Source organism: Schistocerca nitens, chromosome 4 (assembly GCF_023898315.1).
Source record: "Schistocerca nitens isolate TAMUIC-IGC-003100 chromosome 4, iqSchNite1.1, whole genome shotgun sequence".
NCBI classification, from domain to species: Eukaryota; Metazoa; Arthropoda; class Insecta; order Orthoptera; family Acrididae; genus Schistocerca; species Schistocerca nitens.
This window is the reverse complement of record NC_064617.1, coordinates 327,174,032-327,187,118: the sequence shown is the minus strand read 5'-3', so window position 1 is coordinate 327,187,118 and position 13,087 is coordinate 327,174,032. Positions and strand designations below refer to the sequence as shown.

The following is a 13,087-nucleotide window of genomic DNA, read 5'->3' as shown; positions in this document are numbered from 1 at the left end:
ATATGTAACATACTGCTACAAGATCCAATGGCAGAACATAATTCATGCAGAGTAATGTGCTCATGACTGGGCCTGGATATGTTGCAAATGATAAGGATACAACTGTTGCTCTTGCAACAGTCTACAGATAGGAACATTCAACTGAACTGCTAACTTTCATGAGGTGATAGAAGGAGTTGTGTGCACAGAATCCAGATTCTCCTCCTGTACATCTGGAGTTCTAGATCCTGGATTTGTAGATCTTGGTTATACCATTCCCAAACCAAGACATGCAAATTTTCCATGAGTGCACAGATGGTAATGGAGGTGATCAAATGTCTTCTGATTAGGACATCTTCACTTTGGGGATCTTTACTGGTGTAAACAATGAGCCAGTGCAACATCGCCATCTGCCTTACTGCACATGAAACACTTTTTCTGCCAGCTCTAATTCCAGTGTGTGTTGAATGCCAAACAAAACATTCAATATACCCTACATTTTGCCATTAACTGCCCTTGTAATATCTTCTATTGCAGCAACTACTGATGGGAAGAAAAAGTCCCAGTGAATATCACTGTTTTGAAGACAGTAACTTGAAAAACAATCATTTTGAGATCTTCATTGTAATTAAATCCCAGTGAATATCATTGTTTTGAAGACAATAACTTGAAAAACAGTCATTTTGAGATCTACTTTGTAATTATTTTTTTTTGTTGTCTGTTGATGAGTAATACATACCTGAAGTTATGCCCTGTATTTTTGAAATGTTTCATGTTTACAGAAACAAGGTTTAGTCTAAGAAAGTGGTGTTGCCACATGTAATAGAACTCTCACATTGGAGAAGTCTGGTTACGTTCCTCTCAGTCTATTGCACCTTTTGGTTTTTTCATTTATCCGAGCTGTTGAAACCTGATTGTCAACGAAACAATAAACTCTAAACTACCTCATCCTCATCTCCATCTTCCCCCTTCTTCTTTCTCTTCTTCATATTGTTTCATAGTGCCTGAATCCTAAGTAGCTCAAACTTATTGTGATGTTTAAATTCACTGAAAATATGAATGAATGAAATAATACATAAGTAAAGAACAAGAAATAAAGGTTATGAAGATTAATATATTTTAAACATAAAACAATATTTTTTCCAAGTTTAGTTGTGTAAGTTAGTACTCTAAGCTGTTTCAATAAAGCTTTATCTACAACACACACACACACACACACACAAATAGGGTTTCCTGTGCTTGGATGTAAGCTGGAGATTGCAATCACAAATGTTATGCTTGCAAATTTTACTTCAGTGAAATGTAAATTATTGTACTGAATGGGAAGTACACTAGATGAGTAAGTCCCTAAAGGGCTCTCTCTGTATCATGAAGTAGATCTTGCCAGGCTACAGTTTGAATAGTGATAAGAAGACAGGCACAGAGAACAAGTTTTGAAGTGAGGGCATCAAAATAATAAGAACCATAAGTGAAGAACTGTGGGCAAGGATCACTGGATTTTACTGGAATGATTGGAAGTTTTGAAGGGTAATAATTTATTTTATGTTGGGAGAATATTGTGTACAGTGGACTTGCATAGAAAAGTGGCTGACAATACAAATACTGTGTGTAAGTAGAATACTTATTGCTTGAAACTTCCCAGAAGATTGAAGCTGTTTGCCAGATCAGGACTCAAACCTAGAACCTTGCCTTTTGCAGGCAATGCTCTTACTGATCAAGTAACCAAAGTGTGACTCACTACCTGCTCTCACTGCACTTCACAGAAGCTCTCCTGCATACATTGCTGAGCTAGCAGTCCTGAAAAAAAGGATACTATGGAAAAATGTCTTACCTAAAAGCTAGGGGTTTGTTTCCAGAATAGATCATTCAAACTGCAGTGGGACGTGCATTGATTTGAAACTTCCTGACATATTACAATTGTGTGCTGGACCTTGCACATTCTGCAGGATTACTGAAGATTGAGGTACCTCTGGCCAGCTTTGACCCATGACATCGTCAAGAAGGGGCCACCCCTATTTAAAGCTTACACAATGTAGTGTCCATGACATCACACGTTACACATGCGTACAGACACAAATTTTCTGAAAAAATATTTAATTGCAGAAATAACATGAAACTAATGGGACACCACAGGAACTGAGGAATTCTGGGTGGGGATAAACTAAATATGCAACAATCCTAATAACAAAGACATACAAAAACAGATATGTACACAAAAATTGAGCTAACAAAAACCTCAACAATCAACCAAACCTCAATTAAATAAAAGAAACCTGGTATCAACATTTCACTTGCTCTGTTTAGCTCACTCAAAGATAAAAAAGGCACCAGAAATTTAACTTGGCCTATATAGCTCACACAAAGTCCATGGTATCATGAACCCACACATAGCTCCAAAAACCAAAAATTTCGCTTGACCCATATAGCTCAAACAAAGTCAAAACTACCATGAACCCACAAGTGGCTCTAAAAACCATACCAGCAATTTCAGTTGACTTGTATAGCTCAAACAAAATTGAGCAATCACAATCCAGCATAATTACCGACAACTAACAGCACAATCAAAAAATTCATAAAAATTGCCTTAATGCCAATTTCAAAACACAAAAAAACACACATAGCAACGTACTACAAAAACAACAATATAAAAATACTTACCAACAAAATTCAGAATTCTCAAACTAGGAATTCCTCCACATAGAATACCATAGTTCGTCATTCTGCCAGTGCCATATGAACTGGTCCCTGATCCAAGCTATGGCGGCAGCTTTGGTCAGTATCACATTTTCTCCAAAAATGTGACACTTCATATACTGTAGGAATTGAATTGTGGACAATATGTCATCCCCCCAGGGTGGAATGCAATGACCTACTTGTGAACTTTAATGTCATACCCATAACTAACAAAATATAAAACCTAAAATGAAATCCCAACCATAAACAACACACTCCACTAATGATTCCAAACCTGGAAATGTAAATATTGCCCTTAACTACCAACATCACACTAACTCATTAGCAAACTACCACAAAGACTTCAAATATTATTCTTACAAACAACCCTAAAGCAGTCAAGTGAAATCACTGACAACACTCACAAAGAATTTAGAAACATAAACATCTCACATTAAAGAGTGCCATTGCATACTCCATTACACCCTCTGCAAACATGATCCATTTCAAGTACACAGTGTCACCATGATGTAACACAACAGAACACAAGTATATCATGGAACAAAGCAGACAGATGGTACTGAAAATTTTGGTGGACTCCACTCTGTTGCAGAGTGAAAGGTTTATTCCGGAAATAATTCCTCAGACTGTGGTTAAGCCATTTCTCCACAGTACCCTTTATTTCAGCAATTCAAGTCTAGCAAGGTTTATAGGGGAGCTTCGGTGAAGTTTGAAAAGTAGGAGAAATGTACTGACAGCTGTGAAGGTAGTTTGTGAGTTATGCAAGGATATTTCAACAAATAAGAGCATTTTCCATGAAAGCCAAGGTCTCAGGTTATGGTCGCAGTCTGGCACACAGTTTTGATCTATCAGGGACCTCAAAAATAGTGCATCCTCTACTGAATGGTGAAAAATTCATTCTGTAAATACTCAAGGCTTTTTAGACTGTTTGGAACAGTTAACTGGGTTTAAGGTACAATGGGAACAAACTGTGAGGAGTTCATTCACTACAAGGAATGTACATATGGTGACGTGAAGGAAAGAGGAAAGTTGAGAATACCAACCATTAAGGTAACAAGGAAGAAAAATTATGAAAAATGTGGATACAATTATGCAAATAGATAGTCCCATCCACTAGGTCAAAGTAGGTTGCTTTGAACTGAACAGGGTGACAATAACAACAATAGTTCTAGTCCACTATTGCTCACGTGGAAACAGGGCTTATTGTTCTGTTTCACATCCTGTGATTCTAGCTAGGCCAACCAGTAACCAGTAGGGGGCCCTTTATTAGTTCTTTATTAGACACAATTTCTTCAGGACTTGATGATTCAAATATTTTGCATCTTTTGATCTCCAACACTTTGCACTGGAAGATGGGGCGTGGTGTGGTTGCATCATCCACACTTCCTACACTTATGGGCTTATACTTATGGGCTTCATGCTCAATACCCATCATGTGTAGGTGTTCCTTAAGGTTCTCATGGCCTGTCATTAGTTGTACCATTAATTTAGTCTGTCTCCACTTCAAGCCCAGGATTACAGAACTTGTTTTAAAACAAGGCTTTGGCATCATTAGCTTGCCATATTTTTGTTTTCGAATCAAAGCCCAATATTTTACATGCTGCATTCTGCTCCAGCTTCATAGTTTTGCTTTAACCAATGCTTTAGTGATGGTTAGGACAGGTTTCGGACCAATAAATGCAGCCATTGCACCTGTCCTGGATAGTCTTATCAGCTTGTTCCATACCACTGATTTCTGAGTGACCAGGAAGCCACAGCAGATTTATCCTGTTTCATTACTTTCCCCTCTGTGGCATTCTGCAGTGACCTTTGATCTCATTTCAGGGGCTGACAGACATTTCAGCGCTGCTTGGCTATGTGAATAAATCTAGATGCTATGATTTTTGTAGCATCTATACAAATTCACCTCTCCGCACACCCTGATAGCAGATATTTCTGCTTAGACTGCTGTGGCCACCTTCCTTAGCGAGATTGCACTCTCTAGTCTAGGTTGTACCCCATATATCCTGGCCTCAGCTCCTTCATCAGTTTTTGATCTGCCAGTAAACCAGACTGTGTCCCTTGCACAATGTTGTGGTCCATTCTTTCACTGCACCCTACTTGCAGTTGTTATATTGAAAGGTTTAATGAAGCAACTGAAGTTACTATATATTCAGCTGGCATTCCCCTGTCCATTCCTCTATTTGCCACCTTCCCTGTATTGTTGTGGGATTCTGGATATTCTGAAGGTATCCAGTTATTTCCAGTTGTTAGCCCGTGTGCCCCTACCACTGTCTCCATTGTATTTCAGGGGTGTGAGAAAAGGGTTGAGAGAATGCAGAAAATTTAGGAAGCAGGAGAAAGTTAAGTATGAACTGAGAATTTCCTGTGATAGAATGACATTCAAAACATTTTAATTCTTGTGGAATGAAATGAAGTCCCATGCTTCTTTACAGAGCTATGACCTAAAGCAGAGATCAAATTAATAAAGTGTTAATTTGTAATAAAGTTTTCTTTTAAAACTGACATCAAAGGATAGTCTTTTGCAGTAGGCCAGTGGCATAATGTCGTAGTTTATTTTAAAAATGTTCTCAGAAAGACTTTGACAGAGCATATGAGGGAAGCACTGTAGCTATTGGGAAGAACATGAAAGTGCTTGGCAAACTTAACAATGAATCAAACTCAGTCACAGACACAAGTGATCAATAGTGTAAATGAGTCTCACCAGCTTACTGAAGATATCTTGTAGAAAATGTTCAGTTGCAATATTTATTTATTTAGGGGGGCGGGGGGAAGGAGGGGGCACAGGGACACATTCACTGTTTTGATTGATTTAATGCTATTCACTCATACAGAAAGGGTGTAGAGGGTGGGAAGCATCTGGCAGATGTACATGGACACTCCTCAGATAGGTATTGGACTAATTATGGCAGTAATTTCAAGTGTAATCAAACAGGGCCCTAAATGTTGCTGCAGGAATCAGTATTATAGAGAAGGTCTTTTGCAGACCAAGAATGAATAACACACAATATACTGTATGGTAAACAATTTCATATGTATGTAGCTCAGCATCTAACACAGTCAGTGTACCAACAGATAGAGCTTACAAGCAGATTTAGCTAACAGCAGGAAAAAGTAATGTGCCATGAGGATTCAGCAAGAAGCTGTTTGCTACTGTGATTTTTGGCAGGCTATTTGTGTTCAGCTCTGAGTTTTAAAAACTCATTGGAGTTGATTTCCATAGCAGATACAAGAACTTTTTTCAGGTATTATTTTTGTATTCATACAAACATTTACATGTCAAGTTCAATCCTATACTATTGTTTGTGGTTTAGTTTGGGACTGTTATGACATCTGATCTCTCTAATCGCAAACTAGTGGTAAAATCAGTAACATATGTTTGAAAACTGGCTTCCTTTTTCAAGATAATTGGTTGGTTTTAGGGAAGTAAATGGAAAATTTCCAAAATTAAAATAAAATTCAAGATTTTTGCTATATTTCTATCTGCTGATGCCAAACTGTACATTAAAAGAGGGAACTTGACCAGAAGTTCCACTGTTGTCACATCAGTCTTTCATATGTAGTATTCAAATAGTAGTGACTTATGACCGCTCACATAAATGTCATTCATGAAGTAAAAGCTTTCTGACATAAACAGTCAATTAATGGAAAATCCAGGGCGTAATTTTTCTTCCAATACCTTATCATGTTTCTGTCACATTCTGCTTGCAAGCGATGTCATTTTTTGTTGCTTTCTTCTGTTGCAAACAGATCTGATATAGGCAAACAGATAGGCCTATTCTGTAATTCATCTGTTTCCCTTTCTACATTGCCTTTTCAGTATTCAGCACATCTGCCTTCCATCGCATTACTTTCTGTACAATACAGTGCTCCCAGTTCATTATTTATTCCAGTTCCTTGCCGAGTATTGGCCTGTTAGGTTATCTACTTCAATGCCTTTCACTGTTTTTGGTGCAGATGAGCCTTGGCTAGCTTGCTGTTCTGTCTGTTTCCTATCCCTAACCATGATTTGTCACACAAAATACAGCACATATTTGATACAAACCACACTAAACCTCTATACAAGAAGCAACAACATACAAGTAAACAATTCAGTGCTCCAATACTAGAAGCAATACTGCCAACACCAGAAACTATCGTCTGTACATTCACTTTACTAATTACTCAACAACAGGAAATTCTATACTGCCACCCCTACCTGTTGATGATTAAGCTTGTATTCCACATTTACTTCAATAATCATGAATTGAGCCTTGCATCTAATTATTGCAACTGCATGGCATAGATGCTGTTATAAGCAGTGACCAAGAAAAAACAATGTCATGGCATAATATAAAAATCACTTGCTTTGTTTGTCCCTATTTATACAACCTCCCTAAGTACCAAAGTCCAAATGATCATGGTTTTACCACCAGCAGACACTATCTCCCCCCTAATGTCCGAATGAGTCCAAGTGCATCACCTCTTTCCTGGTAACCAAGACTGTGTTCTTGTCCATCACTACTCTATTATAAACAAGAGTACTGTAATGGATCATTCTTATAAAAACTCATTCAGATGAAATCTAGAGAGATCCCTACTAGGCACCCAGAACTGTAATCAGCTCACTTGTTTCAGTTTCATCATTGGATACAAACTGTGGGCACTATCCTCATTCCTCCATTCTAGCTACCCTTTTCATACTTTCAATTTTCCTGCTGGCCCATTTTTGTGTGTCTGGTATCCAATTCATTGATTTTTCAACAAAAACCACTATTCACATGAAAATGGTCAGTTAACAACAGTAAGCACACCAGACAAAAAATTAGCTGCCCTCAAGACACATCACAAGCAGTTGTCTTGTGACAGCCAGAGCGAGAGCACCAGCAGCAGCGAGTACTGTTTGTATAAAGCGTTTATTTTGCATTTTGTTTACGACCTTCCACTAAGGAAGTGATTCTATTTGTGTTTATCTGCTCTGCATAGAAACTAACAGTTCTTGATCGTTAGGAGAGAAATTTATTTTGTACTTATTTGCTGCGCTTAGCTTTTAAATAGTTTTTCTGGGAAAACCTAGTGTAGTTTTCGCGTCTCGTATTTCAGTGAGTGTTTCTTGATTATCAGAGTAGCTCATCAGAAGATTATCTTGGGAATTTGTCACCGTATAGAGTAGGGTAAACATAGTCATGTGTAGGGACTGTGGTTGTTGTGAGCGGACGCAAGGAGAATTGGCCACTCTTCGGGGGCAGGTGGAGGCTTTGTCTGTTAGGCTCATCGAGCTCGAGGCGCAGGCGTCGGCTCGTAGTGGCGTTGGGGCAACTGTGGTGAGACCTATGCCTACTTCGGTGGCCTTGGAATCACATGGAACCCCTGATGTCGCTGCGTCTTCCGGCAGTGAGCATCTTACCGGTCAGCCATCACTCCAGGGTGAATGGCGGACAGTGGTGGGCTCGCGCGTGCCTGGCCGAAAGGCGAAGGTGGGATCTGGCCGCGTGGCAGCTGCCTTACCCCTTTCCAACAGGTACGGGGTGCTTCCTAGTGGTGATGACATCGTTTCCGAGCCACCACAGGATGCCTCGCCTGTTGGGCCAGTGGCCGATTCTCCGGCAAGGTCCCGACAGTCACAGAAGGCGGGCCTATTAGTTATAGGGAGCTCCAACGTTAGGCGGGTTATGGAGCCCCTCAGGAAAATAGCGGGTAGGTCGGGGAAGAATGCCAGTGTGCACTCGGTGTGCTTGCCGGGGGGTCTCGTCCGTAATGTGGAGGAGGCCCTTCCGGCAGCTATTGAACGCACTGGGTGTGACCGGCTGCAGATAGTAGCACATGTCGGAACGAATGACGCCTGCCGCTTGGGTTCTGAGGCCATCCTTGGTTCCTTCCGGCGGCTGGCTGATTTGGTGAAGACAACCAGCATCGCACGCGGAGTGCAAGCTGAGCTTAATATCTGCAGCATAGTGCCCAGAGTCGATCGCGGTCCTCTGGTTTGGAGCCGTGTGGAGGGTCTAAACCAGAGGCTCAGACGACTCTGCGACTATAATGGTTGCAAATTCATCGACCTCCGTTATTGGGTGGAGAACTGTAGGGCCCCCCTAGACAGGTCAGGCGTGCACTACACACCGGAAGCAGCTACTAGGGTAGCAGAGTACGTGTGGCGTGCACACGGGGGTTTTTTAGGTTAGAGGGACCCCCCCTTGGGCGAAACGATAAAATACCTGACGGCTTACCAGAGAGAACATCAGCATCGTTGATAAAGAACGTCCGTCCTCAGAGACCAAAAACAGGAAAAGTTAACGTAATATTGGTAAACTGCAGGAGTATCCAGGGCAAGGTTCCTGAATTAGTATCGCTTATTGAAGGAAATAGTGCGCATATAGTATTAGGAACGGAAAGTTGGTTAAAACCGGAAGTGAACAGTAACGAAATCCTAGACACAGAATGGAATATATACCGCAAGGATAGGATAAACGCCAATGGTGGAGGAGTATTTATAGCAGTAAAGAATTCAATAATATCCAGTGAAGTTATTAGCGAATGCGAATGTGAAATAATCTGGGTTAAGTTAAGTATCAAAGGTGGGTCAGATATGATAGTCGGATGCTTCTATAGACCACCTGCATCAGCAACCGTAGTAGTTGAGCGCCTCAGAGAGAACCTGCAGAACGTCGTGAAGAAGTTTCGTGATCATACTATTGTAATAGGGGGAGACTTCAATCTACCAGGTATAGAATGGGATAGTCACACAATCAGAACTGGAGCCAGGGACAGAGACTCTTGTGACATTATCCTGACTGCCTTGTCCGAGAATTACTTCGAGCAGATAGTTAGAGAACCAACTCGTGAAGCTAACGTTTTAGACCTCATAGCAACAAATAGACCGGAACTTTTCGACTCCGTGAATGTAGAAGAGGGTATCAGTGATCATAAGTCAGTGGTTGCATCAATGACTACAAGTGTAATAAGAAATGCCAAGAAAGGAAGGAAAATATATTTGCTTAACAAGAGTGATAGGGCACAAATCGCAGAATATCTGAGTGACCACCATCAAACGTTCATTTCTGAGGAAGAGGATGTGGAACAAAAATGGAAAAAATTCAGAAACATTGTCCAGTACGCCTTAGATAAGTTCGTACCGACTAAGGTCCAAAGCGAGGGGAAAGATCCGCCGTGGTATAACAATCATGTACGAAAGGTACTACGGAAACAAAGAAAGCTTCATCATAGGTTTAAGAGTAGTCGACTCATAGCTGATAAGGAAAAGCTGAACGAAGCGAAAAAGAGCGTAAAGAGAGCAATGAGAGAAGCATTCAACGAATTCGAACATAATACATTGGCAAACAATCTAAACAAGAACCCTAAAAAGTTTTGGTCATATGTAAAATCGGTAAGCGGATCTAAATCCCCTATTCAGTCACTCGTTGACCATGATGGCACCGAAACAGAGGACGACCGAAGAAAGGCAGAAATACTGAATTCAGTGTTCCGAAACTGTTTCACTGCGGAAAATCGTAACACGGTCCCTGACTTCAGCCGTCGCACGGACGCCAAAATGGAAAATATTGAAATAAACGATATCGGAATTGAAAAACAACTGCTATCACTTAGTAGCGGAAAAGCATCCGGACCAGACGAGATACCCGTAAGATTCTACAGTGATTATGCTAAAGAACTTGCCCCCTTTCTATCAGCAATTTATCATAGATCTCTGGAAGAACGTAAAGTACCTAGCGACTGGAAGAAAGCGCAGGTCATTCCCATTTTCAAGAAGGGTCATAAATCAGATGCGAATAATTATAGGCCTATTTCGCTTACGTCAATCTGTTGTAGAATAATGGAACATGTTTTATGTTCTCGTATTATGACGTTCTTAGATAATACAAATCTCCTTCATCATAACCAACATGGATTCCGCAAACAGAGATCATGTGAAACTCAGCTCGCCCTATTTGTCCAAGAAATTCACAGTGCCGTAGACACTGGCGAGCAGATTGATGCCGTATTCCTGGACTTCAGGAAGGCATTTGATACGGTTCCGCACTTACGTTTAGTGAAAAAAATACGAGCTTACGGAATATCGGACCAGGTTTGTGATTGGATTCAGGATTTCCTAGAAGAAAGAACACAACATGTCATTCTTAACGGTTCAAAATCTGCAGATGTAGAGGTAATTTCGGGAGTACCGCAAGGAAGCATGATAGGACCTTTATTGTTTACAATATACATAAATGACTTAGTTGACAACATCGGTAGCTCCGTGAGGCTATTTGCAGATGACACGGTTGTCTACAAGAAAGTAGCAACATCAGAAGACTCGTACGTACTCCAGGAAGACCTGCAGAGGATTAATGAATGGTGCGACAGCTGGCAGCTTTCCCTAAACGTAGATAAATGTAATATAATGTGCATACATAGGGGCAGAAATCCATTCCAGTACGATTATGCCATAGGTGGTAAATCATTGGAAGCAGTAACGACCGTAAAATACTTAGGAGTTACTATCCGGAGCGATCTGAAGTGGAATGATCACATAAAACAAATAGTGGGAAAAGCAGGCGCCAGGTTGAGATTCATAGGAAGAATTCTAAGAAAATGTGACTCATCGACGAAAGACGTAGCTTACAAAACGCTTGTTCGTCCGATTCTTGAGTATTGCTCATCAGTATGGGACCCTTACCAGGTTGGATTAATAGAAGAGATAGACATGATCCAGCGAAAAGCAGCGCGATTCGTCATGGGGACATTTAGTCAGCGCGAGAGCGTTACGGAGATGCTGAACAAGCTCCAGTGGCGGACACTTCAAGAAAGGCGTTACGCAATACGGAGAGGTTTATTATCGAAATTACGAGAGAGCACATTCCGGGAAGAGATGGGCAACATATTACTACCGCCCACATATATCTCGCGTAATGATCACAACGAAAAGATCCGAGAAATTAGAGCAAATACGGAGACTTACAAGCAGTCGTTCTTCCCACGCACAATTCGTGAATGGAACAGGGAAGGGGGGATCAGATAGTGGTACAATAAGTACCCTCCGCCACACACCGTAAGGTGGTTCGTGGAGTATAGATGTAGATGTAGATTTAGATCACACTAATACTGTGTAACATGACCTGTAACCTTGATGATGGCCTCAATTCAGTGAGGAGGAGAGGTTTCTTTATGTATGCCACAACCAGCTAAAGCCTCTCAATGTTGATTAGATACAGTAGATCTACCAAACTGCGGGTGTGCTGATTACTATATTTCACCCCCTGTAACAACTATTTCCAAATGCAGAAGAGACTTTTGCTCCATTATATGTAGATCAACGTCAAGGAATTGAACACTCCCTAACTTGGAGGAATATGTTCAAAAAAATTAAAAAAGCAATGAACATAGTATTTGATGTTGTTCTAGTTACCTTGAAGAAATCATCCAATACCCTGTACATATCAGAGCTTGCTAGTTGATTCCATGACTAATCTTTGTGTAATGGAGGAGTTTAGAGATTATAGTTGCAGCTACAAGTATTTCTTGGATTCAATCACAAATTTTATGGTCCTATATGCTTATTTATAATTATTTTATACATATTGGACTAATTTCTTAGTCATTTTTGTTGATGTCCTTGAGTTATTAAATTTTGGCAAATTATTATCTGTGTTTGTTGATGGAATTTGTGTTCAAGTGGAATTACATATTTTCTGTGTTGATGTTAACTAGCATCAGCTGTAGGCAGCAAATGAGAAATACAAATATCGTGGCATGCTGGAAGAAGTCAGGTTTTAGTCATTAAGTCTCTGTTGGTAGTATGTTTAGTTCTTTTTATCTTATGACTGGAAATCAGTGCCACGTTAATAATCCACAATTTATATGTTTTTGTTTTCAGGAGGCCCAACGTCAAATGGAACATACACTCCTTTGCGCTTCTACCATAATGGTAGTGGCCAAAAGGAAGAAACAAAGAGTCAAAAGCGTTACTAAACCTGATCCATGTTTTGTGTGCACAACATGGAAGTCAGTGACTTTGTGCAAATTTCTTCTTCTAGGAGAGCACCGTTCAGGAACAAAAGACTTGCCATGAACATTTTTCAGAAGTGATCAATGTGTTTTAGATGGTTTTGTAATTTTTAATTACATGTAAAGTATATTTCTTTTTGTTTATTTAAATGTGTATCTTATATACAAATGGAATAAAATATTTTTATTTTAATATTTTCACAAATTGTGGAATAGTTCATTTTCAATTTGTATTAAGTTTAAAATCTGCTACGCTTAGAGATTGATACATGAATAATAGCAGATTTCCCTTTTTCTTCACATAAATTTTGAAAACTCTGTTTAATATTTGAATTTCATTTCTCTTTCAAATTAATCTTTTTATTTTGCAATTATACAGGGCAATTCAAAATTAATACAGCAATTACAAATGGCTGTGACTACTTAATGCATACCT

The 13,087-nt window shown here is 39.9% G+C and overlaps 1 protein-coding gene across 1 annotated transcript in view; it reads left to right on the top strand.

Annotated features, from left to right (window-relative positions):
• The window catches only part of LOC126253485 (uncharacterized), a 314,750-nt gene extending 301,894 nt beyond the window's left edge, over positions 1–12,856 (top strand). The window contains exon 11 of the mRNA XM_049954857.1: positions 12,521–12,856. Coding sequence (XP_049810814.1) covers positions 12,521–12,615 — 95 coding nt within the window. The 3' untranslated portion in view covers positions 12,616–12,856. The remainder of the gene's footprint in view (positions 1–12,520) is intronic.
• The last annotated feature ends 231 nt before the right edge of the window (positions 12,857–13,087 follow it).